General features: G+C 41.1%; 1 protein-coding gene across 3 annotated transcripts in view; it reads right to left on the reverse strand.

Moving 5' to 3' along the window:
- fras1 (Fraser extracellular matrix complex subunit 1) overlaps nt 1-14,714 on the reverse strand; it is a 423,924-nt gene that overhangs the window by 86,783 nt on the left and 322,427 nt on the right. For all 3 annotated transcript variants that reach the window (XM_048599246.1, XM_048599242.1, XM_048599254.1), the window contains 7 exons: nt 13,437-13,569; nt 9,160-9,350; nt 7,590-7,743; nt 3,731-3,994; nt 2,287-2,475; nt 1,722-1,841; nt 816-995 (listed from right to left, as the gene is read on the reverse strand). In XM_048599246.1, the coding sequence (XP_048455203.1) occupies nt 816-995; nt 1,722-1,841; nt 2,287-2,475; nt 3,731-3,994; nt 7,590-7,743; nt 9,160-9,350; nt 13,437-13,569 (1,231 nt within the window). The remainder of the gene's footprint in view (nt 1-815; nt 996-1,721; nt 1,842-2,286; nt 2,476-3,730; nt 3,995-7,589; nt 7,744-9,159; nt 9,351-13,436; nt 13,570-14,714) is intronic.

The following is a 14,714-nucleotide window of genomic DNA, read 5'->3' on the forward strand; positions in this document are numbered from 1 at the left end:
TTTACTCAGACTCAGTTTTCTCGCAAGGTGCTGAGGAGCCACACTAAACAATTCCTTATCACTGGTTACCATAAATAAATGCATCACCTAATAATGATTTACTGTACCATCTGTCTTCTAAAAATGATACAACTTGATGTAGCTTCAACAAAAAATTGCAGAGTGACCAATGCTACAACAAAATCATAATGAGGGAAAGAAAGACAAACCATGAATTAATTATTTACAAGTTTCCATTTCAGAACTGCAGAACTAAATAAGATTATGCACCTGAAAGGGCAAAATTGAGCAAATAACGGTTAAGACCAGCATTCCAGAGGTATAGAGGGGACACTAAAAAACACAAAGTAATTTCTCACTTAACTCTGAAGAAGAAATAAAAACCATGCTTAAAAGATTACACATGTCCATTATTTTAAATTATGTTAAATGTTACTGGGTTACGTGAGTTTACTAATCCAGATTGTTGCTAGTTGTCAATTAATCTCTCACCTCCAAAAGAACAGTGGGAGCCAGGGAAGGAAGAAAACAGGCAAGTTAGAGGCTTTAAACATGGAGATTCTACTTCGTGAATGATCTTAGTTAAAATCAGCATTCTTTGTTTGGGCTCCAGTGCAGGGAACTAGATCTGTCAAAATCACACAATTTAATGACTGCAGGTGGACTTTGAAACTAGCACAAAATTAAAGCTACCAGTTGTCCTGTCATTTGAATTATTTATTCCATTGGTATCCATTTCTAGATCATAATTTTTGCACTGTCACTCCTCTAACCTAGAAGAAACCCAGAAATTAAATTATCTTTGCTTCTTTTACCTGGAGAAGCAACATGCTCAATATGACCCAACCGGGGTTGTTTGGTTAACCTGTACGTCAGTTCACCAGGCTCACTATCCTGGTCTGTAGCTGACAGCTGTAGGGTTGTTATCTTTTTCACTGTGTTTTCCTCCAGCACCAAACCTTTATTAACGACAATGGATGGTGGAAGCTTATCTTCTGCGAAATCAAAACACAAATTAATGAAACTCATGAGAACACGGATGAAAGGTGGTTATATTGCGTGGTGTTAATACAATTAGGAAACAATTCAAATGTCAAACCTAATATTACTGAATAATAAATGATTGGGTCAATAAATCCTAGGTGCACACCCAAAAGTGTCACATCTTCCAGTACCCTTCATTACCGGCTATGCCTGTATCTACTGAAACTTTGCTTCAGGCTCCCTCAGGAGTTTCCACTTTCTTAGCCTAAAAGAGACCCAGTATAAGGTCACCAGGTGAATGCATGTGGCCAGGATCATGGGCTGTCAAGAAGCCTGTATGATTTCTTAAATATTTATCAGTGATCCCGTACAAAGTTATGGAGAGGGCTCAACATCACACCAGCTTGTTAGCCTTGCTGGCCTGTTCAGCATGTTTCCACTGCCAGGTAAACCATTTGCCATTCCTTTGTCTTTGATCCTTCCCATTGGCAAACTTTCAAATGAACTTGCACAAATCCCAGAAAGTCTACTGGAATCAGCGGTCAAGTTTATTCAAGGGCAAATCCTGGCAATGACACGGGTTTGTGCATCAACATCAATTTTAGAGCATTAAGGCTTGTGAATATACAAAATAGTAGAAATGTTACACAAAACAAACATTAGGTTCACAGCAGTGACAGTTTGCAATCAAGAGCACCATGAAACAGTCATTATTAGAAGAATGAGGGCTCTCTTACCTAGCACACTAATGTAGAAGGACTGATCAATTAATTTATTACCATCTGTATCAACAACATCAAATTTGAAAGCAAAACTTCCACCAGGCTCTCCCTTCTCATGTCTATATTCTACATATCCTGTAATACGTGAAAAAAAGTGGAAAATAATTGCCATTTAGTCGTTCAGTTTGGTTTTGATAATTTTATTATTTCAATATTATTGCATGTTTAAAATCATTAATATTGTTAACAAGTTACAACACTGTAAAATAGTCTACTTTCCCTTTCAGGAGTTTGTGCAAAAGATCACTCCAAGTAATTTTCTACAGAACGGGAAGTCAATGAATATTTCGGGCAATAATCAGTTAGAAAGTTGAGGACAGTGTGTCTAAATTTCCACATTGTCTTTGCTGCAGGGAAGTTCCTTGCGAGTACCTTGAATCCAGTGATTAATCTCTATGTGGTTTATTTCACATTTATTATCACCAGATAAAGATCAAAGTACTGGCAGCCATCATTTCTCGAACCGAGGCAGAGGAGCATTCTGTTAAACAAACATGTTAGTACTTGAAGTCTCACCCACCTTTGTTAATGTCAGCTTGGGTAAATCTTTTAATGGGTCCCCTGATTGAAATTTGAACTAAGTTGTCATTTTTAGACATCTGCAAGCGTCCAACTGTAGGATCTTTGGTTATGACAAATATAAGCTTTTCATCATCAGAATCAATATCTGTAGCTTTCAGGTGCTGTTGTGTGATTACTGATACAGATCCTAAATGCAAAAGATGAATTAAATAAATCAGAGGTTGTCTAATTGACAGTTCATTTATTGGCTTGTATTGCATAATAAAACATCTATTATATGCAATAATAGCTAGTCTATTGCCTAGTTATAATGACGGGAAAATCATAGACTTTACCTCTTTGATTTTTCTCATGCACTGTGAGCACAGTTCCCTTAAAAGTATGCAACTAGCTCTTACATTTCTACATATTAGAGAAAAAAAACATGTTGTGGACTCCAAGACAATAATCCATTTCAAAGGTCAGTTTTACTTTGCTTTGAGATATAATTGCTTGATTTTCAATTATCCCTTTGTTGACACTTTAATATATTTTCTCCTCTAGTGAAGACCCCTTGCTGCAGTAGGTTTGAATTGTTCTGGGTTCTCTGTTGTCTCATGTAAGCAGGATACTCAAAGTCAGACCATCAGAATAGAGCCCTATCCTGCGTTCATCCAATGTTCACATATCTAATTTCTGACAGAATACCTGGACAGTGGTTGAGCACAGAACCAATGTTTCCAAACCCTCCAACTCCATCAATCCAACTGTGATGGATGCATCAGTTTGCATGAGAAGCACTCTGTGTTTCCATGATGGCACCTACACGTTTGTATTTGTTGACATAAGTGAAAGCATAGTATTTTAGAAAGAATCCTTGTGGCAAAACATAAATACATATTTTTCTATCTCAAGTTTAATGAGAGGAATTTGATGGGGTTTGCACTGCTTGTTCATCATAGCTGAAGCAGAAGAGTCGCGAATACTCCAGAAGGACAATGATGGAAGTACTGTGCCAGGATACTCCAGTTGTCTGCCACAGTTAATAACAAGGAGAACACTGATAGAAATGCACCCCTTAAGGATTTCCAGTGATTCACTGGAAGGGCTTGGTGGTTAGCACAGCTGTCTCACAGCTCCAGGGAGCCAGGTTCAATTCCATCCTCGGGCGAATAACTGTATGGAGTTTGCCATTCCTCCTGGTGTCTGTGTGAGTTTCCTCCAGGTGCTCTGGTTTCCGCCAACAATCCAAAGATGTGCAGGTTAGGTGGATTGGCCCTGCTAAATTGCCCAGTGTCCAAGGATGTGTGAACTAACTGGATTAGCCATGGAAAACGCAGGGTTGTAGGAATAGGGTAGGGGGTATAGGTCTGGATGGAATGCTCTTCGGAAAGTTGGTGTGGACTCAATGGTTTGAATGGCCTGCTTCCACACTGTAGGGATTCTAAGATTCTTATTCTTACCTGCTGAGAACTGTAAACCACGGTTGATTGCTAATCTCGGCGCCTCATTCTTTTGCTTTTCCACAAAGAATTCCATTTTGCCATTTTCTGTGTACAGACCATCTGTAAATGCAAAGCGGAACTCATCGGACTGTACGCTGGTCCCATCGTGGGTGTAAACGATGAGGTCATCCAGCACATCCTGGTACGTGAAGGAGGAGCCTTGCGTCAGTACTCGGCCATTTTCCAGAGGCTCAGAATAAAACTGCCGTTTCCGCAGCTTGCCTATTGTAGTCAATTAAAACAAATAAATATTTAATCAAACAGTACTTGCTTCATTTTTTAAAATGTTCACAACATTACAGAAACACAAAGCTTTGAGGTAACCCATGTATATGCCACAAAGTATTGATTTTCTGCAATGTCCATGATCTTTAATGTTGTACATCCCCAATATTAATCATAATTATGACAGCAAAAATCAAGCAAGCAGAGTGAAAAGACTAATTACTTCAGACAGATACATGCAACTCTTAGCAAGTAATACCAAGTTGAGTTTATGTAGCAAATTTAATGTAAAGAAACTTATTTCAAGGCATTTCACAGATAGGTATGTAGTGAGTAACCACAAAGTCAGGAAGAGAATTATTAAAATAGATGACTGACTGCTTTGATGAAGGTTTTTGAAGAGGCGATGGGCCTGAGTATTGGAATTCCAGAGACTAGATCCAAGCAGATGAGGCCTCATCATATAGATGAGGACAATGGTTATAAATGTGAATGGGAGGTCAGGGAGCCAATGAGCACAGGAGTGTAGAAGGAACTTAGGAAGGGCAGGAATTACAGATTCCTACAGATATTGTAAGATGGGGTGAATGTGGAGTTGACAAGAAGATCAAGCGATCAAGTGACTGAAATTGGAAATGATGAATATGTAAATGAGGGTGGATAAACAATAATGCAGGGATGGCTCAGCTCAGGGTTGAAGGGGTCACAAAGCCGTATGTGCAGTCCGGTTCAGAATCAGTGAAGGCTGCAAGTGAAATTTACAACACAGTCAAGAACCTTCTGAGATTGTTCATTTTCAGACGAGGAGGCCATTTCTAGGTCCCAATCCTCACATGTCTACAGTGCCTGTTCTGAAATTACCTCCAGGAATGTGACCTACTCATGGGCAACCTCTGCTGTCTAATTGTGGACAGCAGCTAGATTCTTCAGGCTGCAGACAAGGTGCAGCTGGGAATGGCTGGCAGCTCCACCAGAAGGGGCAAGTACTGCTCAGGCCAGAAAAGAAGCTCCTTAAAATGGAAGGGACCTTAGATGCATGAATCCAATTTCAAAATGATGATGAACAAAGCCTGTTGCCCCATCATGGTGAACGGGTTACCCCACTGCAGGAATTATTTGGGCTGCAACTACCCTAACTACCATTGGTACATAAACATCTGACTGATGACCACTTGCCCTTCCACAGGGGAGGCTGCCCCTGTGGAGCTCCTGGACCTAAGTGGGTATGCTCTATCACTGGTAAGATCGTGGCAGAGACTCCTCTCTCTCCATTCGTCTGCAGATTGATTATTGACTACATGTCACTGCTGTGAACAACTGCTGTACCACAGACAAGATATACTGTAGCAATTCACCATAATTTCATCCAAAGAACCTACCAAGTCTGAGACCTCTACCACGTAGAAGCACAATGGCAGATGGTGGGAAAGACACCATCCTCAACTTGGAATTATATTGACATTTATTCATGATCTTTGGGTCAAAATCCTAGAAATCCATGTAACTCTCTGGCTTCATTGTGTGTGGCAGTTCAGAAAAGCAGCCACCTTAAGAGAAATTAACGATGGGCAACAACTGTTGGCATAGCTAGTAACACTCACATCCTGAAAAGAATATCAACAACAGATTGCCAAGAGATGGGAGTGTATGGGCCTGTCAACCCAAAACTTCCATCTGGAATTTGCTGCCAGTCCCTTCTTCAAGTAAGCTTCCATCCAATGGGTGAAGTCTTCTGAACTTTGAAATATTCCAGGCACCAAGACCGATTACATGTCCTGAAACCTGCAGCGGGTCAGAGTTGTGCCAACATGGAGAGACTTCCACGTGGCGGCAAATTCAGTGGCTGTTTATCACCTGTCGCCCAAGCAAGGGCAGGAGGGACCTACCCGAGTCTAGAGGCCCTATCAGACGGCACACTGAACTGAACTGATGCAGCTCCAACAGGAGCAGCTTACCATCATGTTCTTAAGGCCCATCAGGGATCAAGCAATAAATGCTGGCCTAGCATCCTTGAATGAATACGGAAGTAATTGCTGCTCAGGCTGACAAGGGATTCAAGCAGCTGCAAACAGAGGCTTCCTCGCAGGCCTGCCTAAAATCTGAAAATACAAATGGCCCACAGCTCTCAGGGTCATCAGTGTGTTGGGGAAATCCCTCTGCAGGAATGGTCATAGCGCAGAATGCGTGTCAGTGCCCATTGCTGGGAGGTCATCTCCCTGCTGCTGCCCGTCGCCCAACTGAGGAGGTGGTCTGTTCAGATGTTGGGGGAATCCCAGCCTTGGCCTGAAGTTGGTTCTTCAGTTCACCCTAATTGGTTCTAGCTGCTTCGAGCCCTTGCAAATGGGACTGTATTAAGAACTGAGGTGATAGATATCTTTCAGAATTTGCTCTCAGTCCCACTTCCAAACCTACATTAGAGTCACAGAAAAAAAGGCACTTTGGCCCACCTAACTGTTCTAATCCCATCTTCCAACACAAACAGAAACAGAAATTCCAAAACTTGGCCAATGGCCTTGTATGCCTTGGCATTGCAAGTGCATATCTGAACACTTCTCAAATATTATGAGGGTTTCTGCCTGCACCACCCTTACAAGCAGTGAGTTCGAGATTCCCACTGCCCTCAGAGTGGGGGAAAAAAATTCCTGTCATCTCCTCTAAACCTCCTGATCCTTACCTTAAATCTATTTCCCTGTCACTGATCCCTCCATCAAGGGATAAACACATTTTGAGTATGTTCACAACAACCTACAAGTCTGGACAACAATAAAATCATTTAGTGTCGTAAGGAGTGTCTGCTACCTCATGGGTGACTGACTTCCAGGTAAAGCTCCACAGCCTTCCAGGAGGTTTCTGGGGAGCACTGAGAACTCCCGAGTGACTTCTCCTTAACTGACCGAGACAAATCCCAGTAGCAATAGTTGTCTCCATAGCTACATTGCTACAGCTGCAAACCTCACTTCCCGATCACCGGGATCTGCTCGTCTGATCCTGTCGTAGTACATTCTGAAGAAGGGTCACTGGCCTTGAACTCTGTTAATTCTGTTTTTCTTTCCATCAATCCTGCCAGACCTGCTGAGCTTCTCTAGAACTTTGTTTTTGATCTCCGGCATCCACAGTTCTTTGTTTTACTTGAAAGAAACTGACCTTGATTTTAATGGTATCAGCCTGGAGCCTCCCTCCCTACTTCTATGGGCGGCACTGCTGAATTCTCTACCCTCTTATGGGGGGGTATGAGAGGTGGGCCACCATCCTCAACTACAACAGACCCAGCGACAGCTTCCCCATTGGTAAAAGGCTCCCTTACTCTTGCAAAGTCAGCACCACTTTTGGTGCTAAAGGCAGGACAGCTTAGATACAGTGATAGAGGTCTACAGCATGGAACCAGGCCTTTCGGTCCAACCTGTCCATGCCACCCATGTTTCACAATTAAACTAGTCCCATTTGCGAACCTTTTGAGACAATTCCAAACAAAGAGGAGAATTTTAAAACTTAAGGCATTGCTTGACTGGCAGCCTTGAACCAAGATGCCCCTAATGATGTATCTCCCAGATATCCTGTCAAACTCCTCATTAAGATCTGCTCATGGACTTACCATAGCTGGGTGTTTTGGTCAGTCTAAAAATCAACTCATTCTCTGGTGTGTCCAGGTCCAGGAGACTAAGTGAGGTGTTTCTAATTACAACACCTGTTCCTTTATTTACATGCACAACTTCAACATTCATTTTGGGAGGTTCATCATTCTTCCGCTGGTGACAGGAACAAGGAAAATTGATTAATTCCTGCCCTTTCGATTAAATGTCTATCTAGAATACTTTTCTTCCAACATTAACCATTGGCAATAATTCATTTACACTCAGAATATAAGGCAAATATGATTGCTGAAAATTTACAAAAACTTCATTAAGCCATATATTGTCAACATTTAATCTCTGCTTGTTTTCTGATTTATACAGAATTACACAAAAATCAAACAATACAACATACAAACAAGTTGTTGGGGTACATCATGAACCCTTCCAAAGGTATTTTGATTTAATTTTGATCAATTTCCATTGACCTCTTGACTTTTTGTTACAGTGTCCTACCAGGGACTGTCTAAACCAGTATTGTTCCTTTAAGAGTAGGAACAAGCTGTTGAGCCCAACCAGAGTGAGGATGTGTCCTATTGTCTTCTGTGCTCTCCACGATATCTCAGCAAAGGTGGGGTGTCTTGGGACAAGGGGTTTCTTCTGAGCAAAAAGCTAAATTTGAGAATGTGAGATGGTCCACGAAAGTGCTCACAGACACTGATAGGACTATGGTCCAAGGGGTATGTGAAAACTTCGTAACCAAACACCTGCAAGGGGTGTAAGCTACATGGACATGAACCATTTACAGTTCAGTTTGTGAGGCTACTGTGTTCTCTAATCAGTGCACCTCAATGACTGAGAAACATTTCATTTTGCACTATTGTTTGGAATAAAACCTTTCGGAATAAAGCCCTTTGCTGCCAATTCTTGGGTCACTGCTAGGAAATGTGGGTCTAAAACTCTCCTCCTAAATACGGCAACAGGAAGTGGAGGGCCGACATCCTGAAAGAGCATCAGGACAGAGGACTCAGGTGATGCTGCAGGGACAGTACCATTCATATTTAAGATGGAGAAGAAAAGGTGTGAGCATTCAATCACAGCCAAGTGTGATGGTATGTTTGAACATGACAGACAGACATTATCCACAATTTACAATAGGTAGAGTAGTGTAAAATCATTTTGGCTATAGTACATTACGTGGTACTAAACTCTAAATTTGACAAATTTCATTCATCACAAAATACTTTCAGATTCACCTCGAGACTTAACCAGACCTTCAATGCTTTGCTGATTCTTGACTAATGTCCCTAGCAAGAAGTGGAAGTATTTAAGTTGGAGACTCAATTTCATGGCCTATTTATTTCAATGGAGTACGGAATCAGCCTGGTTCAAAGTAGGCATCAGAATCTATGGTAATTTTTTCAGGCACTTAAAGGTAAAATGCGGTCTACAATCCTTACATGTTCCTGAACTGAATTTTTTGTTGATTCAGTTAAAAACACCTGCCAGTTGTAAAGTGTTTCTTTTCCAAAGACCATTTATTTCTTTGTGTTGAACATACTACACAATGAGATCAGAGCAAAATACAATTACCAGTATTTTAATGTTGAAGTTATACACTGGAGATTGAATGGTACCATCGGTCACATAAAAGTCAAAGCTGTCTGAAATTGGTTCGACATTGCGATGGACACTCTGCACATAGTAAATATTATTGTTGAGAATATCCTGAACCGAGAAAGGTACATCAGGACTGATGATGACAGCTTGATCAGTTCTCCCATCTGTGAATAGAAATAAATACAAAATCACAATTCCTTACCTTTTAATTAATCATCACAAGCAGGTCCTGCACATTAGGTGGTTTAAAATCAACTCAACTACCTGCACTCCCACTCTGGGTAGATCAAAGCAGGCCATGTTCAGTAGAGTTTCCAACATTTACATATACAACAGACAGTAACTCATGCTTGTCAAATTCTAACTATTATTTATTGACATGAATATCAATTTCAAAGTTGTGTTTACAAAATGGGTGACATCTTGTTAATGAACACCGATTAAGAGCTTTATTTAATAGACAATTTTTCAGTCTTTCCAACAAATGTCTGTTTACAGTTCCTTAGCTGTAATAAATGGTCCCAATTCAAAAGCTATCAGAAAATATAGATCTCTGGCAATGCCAACCTTTACTGTTACATTTGTTTCTATTATGAGGTTGAGATCTACAAATGCTCAAAATGAATTAAAACTGAAATTAATCTGTTCCAAAATTGAGATTTTTTAAAAAAACTGCGTGAAAGCATTTCTAACTTTGGTTGAGATTTAATTCAATAGCACCTGAGGGGGACATTCAGTTGTAATGACTGGCCACCTCCATTAGTAGAAAGCTTTTTGGTTGAACCCCAACCAACTGACTGGTTAAGCTTCTTGGTGAATTACAGACCTCGACGTTAAAGTTCCAGTTCACCAGAAGCTGCTGGCCTATCGCAGGTTGGCATGCTTCTAGCTCCCTAAGAGATGATTGTGGTGGCCTAGTCTTCAAGGGATCCAACAGCAAAAAGGTAGATATTTTCTTTCAAGTCTCATTGGGTGGAGGTGAAAGGACAAGGTGGGTCAGGGTGGGGTCAGAGACAAGGGCAGGGGCCACCTCATTGCACGTACCCCCATTCTTATCCTGCCCCCTAACGATGCTAGATTGGTCACTGGTCAGGAAACTAATCCTATTCTCCATCCTCCAGGAAGACAGAACATCAGGACAGTGGGAAGTTGAGGCCTAAATTGAGACTGTTAATTGATCACATTTATTGATGACTTTCTTGACTTGCCAGGATTAGGGGGAGGTGATGGCCTAATAGTATTATTGCTGGACTGTTAATCCAGAGACCCAGATAACATTCTGGGGACCCAGGTTCAAATCCCACCATGGCAGATGGTGGAATTTGAATTCAATAAACACCTGGAATTAAGAATCTAAAGGTGACCATGAATCCATTGTCAATTGTCAGAAAAACCCATCTGGTTCACTAATGTCCTTTAGGGAAGGAAACTGCCATCCTTACCTGGTCTGGCCTACATGTGACTCCAGATCCACAGCAATGTGGTTGACTCCTAACTGCCCTGTGGGCAATTAGGGATGGGCAATAAATGCAGCCTAGCCAGCAAAACCCTCATCCCATGAATGAATAAAGAAGAAGGTGGTGGAAAACGGGTGAGAATCTCTCCAGATCAATCTCACTTTATTTACATTTCTCGCTAATTTCCTCATCGCCTTCCAGGGATAGGAGGATGGCACTCTCACGCGTAAAAAATCAAACTAATGATGTTGTTTCAAATATAGCACATACATACAACAGCCATTATAGCACAAGGTGTACCCTATATTGCAGAGGAAGCAGAGGTTTAATACACATCTTCAAATATACAAAAGTTGTTCATTTTAATTGCATTGGCAGTTTCTGAAATTCAAACATTCGGTCCTGTACTTTCACAGGGTCAGTAGGTTCTGTGCCTTGGGCATGATGGTGCTGGGGCTGATACCAGAGCTCTCATCCCTAAACCTGGCATCCACCAAGCCTATGGCAGCTGTACAGGGGCAAGAAAGAGGATAGATGATGGCAGGTTGTAGTTTGCATATCCACAGAAGGGGCTACTCATATAAAATGCAGCTGTATTCAAAGAGATCCAATTCTAAATTTCCAAAAATGAATCTTGGGCTCTAGCATATTGGACCAAAAGATCTAAAGCTGTCACAGTTATTTAGAGAGGTAAGTTACTGTTTTGGACATTTAGGAGAGGTCAGGTGCCCTCTAGGATGGTTAAAAGTACTCACAAATGTGCAAAAGAAAAATGTTTCAATAGATCTGTCAAGCTGTCAAAACATTTAAAATCACCAGCCTTTGATTTTGTCAGTAAAAGATACATTTTATTATCATGGGGCGGTGTGGGGCTTGTGCCTTCTCACTTCAATTGACAGTCCTGAACTTTAAAAGTAGGGCCAGTTTTATGTTTTTTATTTAGGTACATTGCGACCGTTCTCAGCAGAAACATAAAGTATAAAACACAAAGTTGAAAAGCTGAACATTCCCAAATACCTATCTATACATACAAATAAAATAACCTATCGAATAAAACTAAAATATATAAAAGCAATAACACAAACAAAATACTGTAAATTATTGTTAAAAACTGCACAGTCGTTTGTTTGACAAGGCTCTATCTATTGACAGAGGCTGGTCATCGCCGGTAGCAGTTGAAGATGCTATTTATCATAGAATCATAGAATCCCTACAGTGTAGAAGCAGGCCATTCAGTCCATCCAGTTCGCACTGACCCTCCAAACAGCATCCCATCCAGACACACCCCGCTACCCTGCATTCCCTATGGCTATTCCACTTAGACACTATGGGCAATTTAGCACGGCCAATCTTTGGACTGTGGGAGGAAACCGGAGCACCCAGAGGAAACCCATTCAGACATGGGGAGAATGTGAAAACTCCACCCAGACAGCCACTCGAGGTGGAATCGAATCCATGTCCCTGACGCTGTGAGGTAGCAGTGCTAACCAGTCTGCTGCCTGTGGACAATGAGGTTGGGGTGGGGGCAGAGAAGTGATTGGATAAGTGGAGATGGAGCCCAAGGAGAGAAAGAAATGAAAAGGGTAGGGAAGTGAGTGAAATAAAAGGAGGTTATGTTTTGCCATTTAAAATGTTCCTCTGTTGCACTTCATTTGCTTAGCCAAGGGTTCAGTTTATATTAATTTTGTGAGACTAAGCAAAGAACTTGCTCAATCAATGCTTGATGCTCATTCATTTTATACAACTCCTGCTGCTTGGTGTCTGTTCAAAGCACAAGCTGTGCTTCTTTTCCATATCTCATTCTACCATCACCGCCACAAAGGATCAACATTGTGTAAGCTTTGTATGACTCATTACCCAAAGCACACAGTACTCGACACAAATGCTGCTAAATGTCTGTCCGTGCCAGGAGCACAACAGCAAAGCACTGGTCTTGGATGACTTAATCATATCACTGAGTGTGATGGTAAACTGTAGGTCTCCATCTCATCCCATAGTCTGTGGATTGCCACTGACCAGATATAGAGGTGGACTAGCTATATAAATACTATGAACACAAGGGCAGGTCAGAGGCAAGAAATGCAGCAAGTAACTCACTTCCCGAGTCCCAAAGCCTGTCCACTATCTATAAGGCACAAGTCAGGACTGTGATAGAATACACCTCATTTGGCTGAATAAGTCTAGTTTACAACACCCCTCAAGTTGACACCATCCAGGACAAATTAGGCCACTGGGTTGTCACCATATTCACAAACATTCATTCCCTCAACCACTGACACTCAGTTGCAGTGGTGTGTATCGCTTGCAAGATGTACTGCAGAAATTCACCAAAGGTTCTTAGACAGCCGCTTCTAAACTATCATCTAGGGCAAGGACAGCAGATACACAGGAACACCACCATCAGCAATTTCCTTTCCAAGGCACTCAATGTCTTGACTTGGAAATAAAATGCCGTTCCTTCAGTATTGCTGTGTCAAAATCCTTAAAGTCCCTCCTTAAGTGTGTTTTGGGTGTACTTACTCCAAATGGATAGCAGTGGTTCAAGAAGGCTGCTTTTTGCCACTTTTCAAGGGTGACTAGAAGCAGACAGAAAATCCATAATTCCCACTCCCCTGAGTGAATGAAAAGAAAAGGCTTCCAAGTATGCTGGTCAATGTATGCGCGATACGGGACTGGCTGACTGGATTAGTAGGTTGCTTCCTGTCTATCACGTTTGATATGTTCATAGAAGAAAACAGCTATCATTAGTTCCCTTAGTTAAATCTATCGTTATTTAAGGCAGGTGCAAATTACCTCTTTTCAGATTTTCAATGTAGCCAAATGCAGGCGCAGAGGTTATCTTTATTAACAGGTCCTTCTCTGGTGTGTCTGGGTCTGTTGCAAGGATATTGTGTGATGACAGCAGTATTCTTCCTCCCTCTTCCACCTACAGCCAATATAAGAATATAATTAATTAAATACACCAGATGGTGACTGGCACTTCCAACTGTCATTTCAACGGACCGAGTGATGTCAGATTTTTAAAATTCCTTTCTGTGTCATGCATCTTCCCAAGTTTCAATGAAGCAGTATGGACTGTGGAATTATAACACAAAGTAGTTTGTCAGCAAACACTGTACTTCTCACTTTTATTCAGCAGTTTCCGCATTACAGAACATAACATTGAGAATTAACTTTTGGGGACAATCAAAAGCATCTGAAGAAGGGTCACTGAACTCGCAACATTAATTCTAATTTTCTCCACAGATGCTGCCAAATCTGCTGAGTTTCTCCAGCAATTTCTGATTTTGTTTCAGATGTTCAGCATCCACAGTTCTTTGTTTTACTTTTGTATTTATAATGTTTACTGTATGTCTTTCTCTATTCTATCATTGTGACACTCTTTTTGAGGATAAGTATTAAACAAAGAAGCCAGTTTGGATTACCCACAATGCAGTTGAAATTCTTTGACACCACACCATGGGGCATGGTAAAGGGTGCATTGCTGGAAACATGTCAAAAGAAATCAGCTCAGGATAATTTGAAATTGGTTCTCATGAAACTATGAGCTGTGTATGTCAAGTGTGCATTCTACTACATGTCAGTTAGTTCTAGTGTAGGGTCTGGAAGTTCAATTTTGTACGTTCCAAAGTGAGCTGTTTTTCCTGTGGGGGCCATGGTGATGGTGGTGGAGTTTCAAAAACAGATCAAAAAAGTAGGATGGGTACAGGCCATTGGCAACAGGGATATGGATAATACTTTACTCATCGCAGCTACAAATTCCGGTGTAATAAAAAGTTTACATATTTTATCTTTCAACGGTCCCTTTATGGGTGACTAAGAATGTCTGACAAACCAGTTAGTGCATTGCACATTCCACCTAGTCTTGAACCAATTTCAGAGCAATTCCTTAAACAGGAGTTGTATTCTTGTTTGTATGCATGAGGAATCAAACGTCTCTCTATGGTGGCCATGGCATCAACAGGATATTAAACATACTTCAGATTCCCTCGGAACACAAAACATGGACCCACAAAACAGGCTAAGAGAAGAGTGAATCACATTTCAACACTGCCTTCAAAATTTTAAATG

Source organism: Rhincodon typus, chromosome 1, assembly GCF_021869965.1.
Source record: "Rhincodon typus isolate 14 chromosome 1, sRhiTyp1.1, whole genome shotgun sequence".
Classification (NCBI taxonomy): Eukaryota; Metazoa; Chordata; class Chondrichthyes; order Orectolobiformes; family Rhincodontidae; genus Rhincodon; species Rhincodon typus.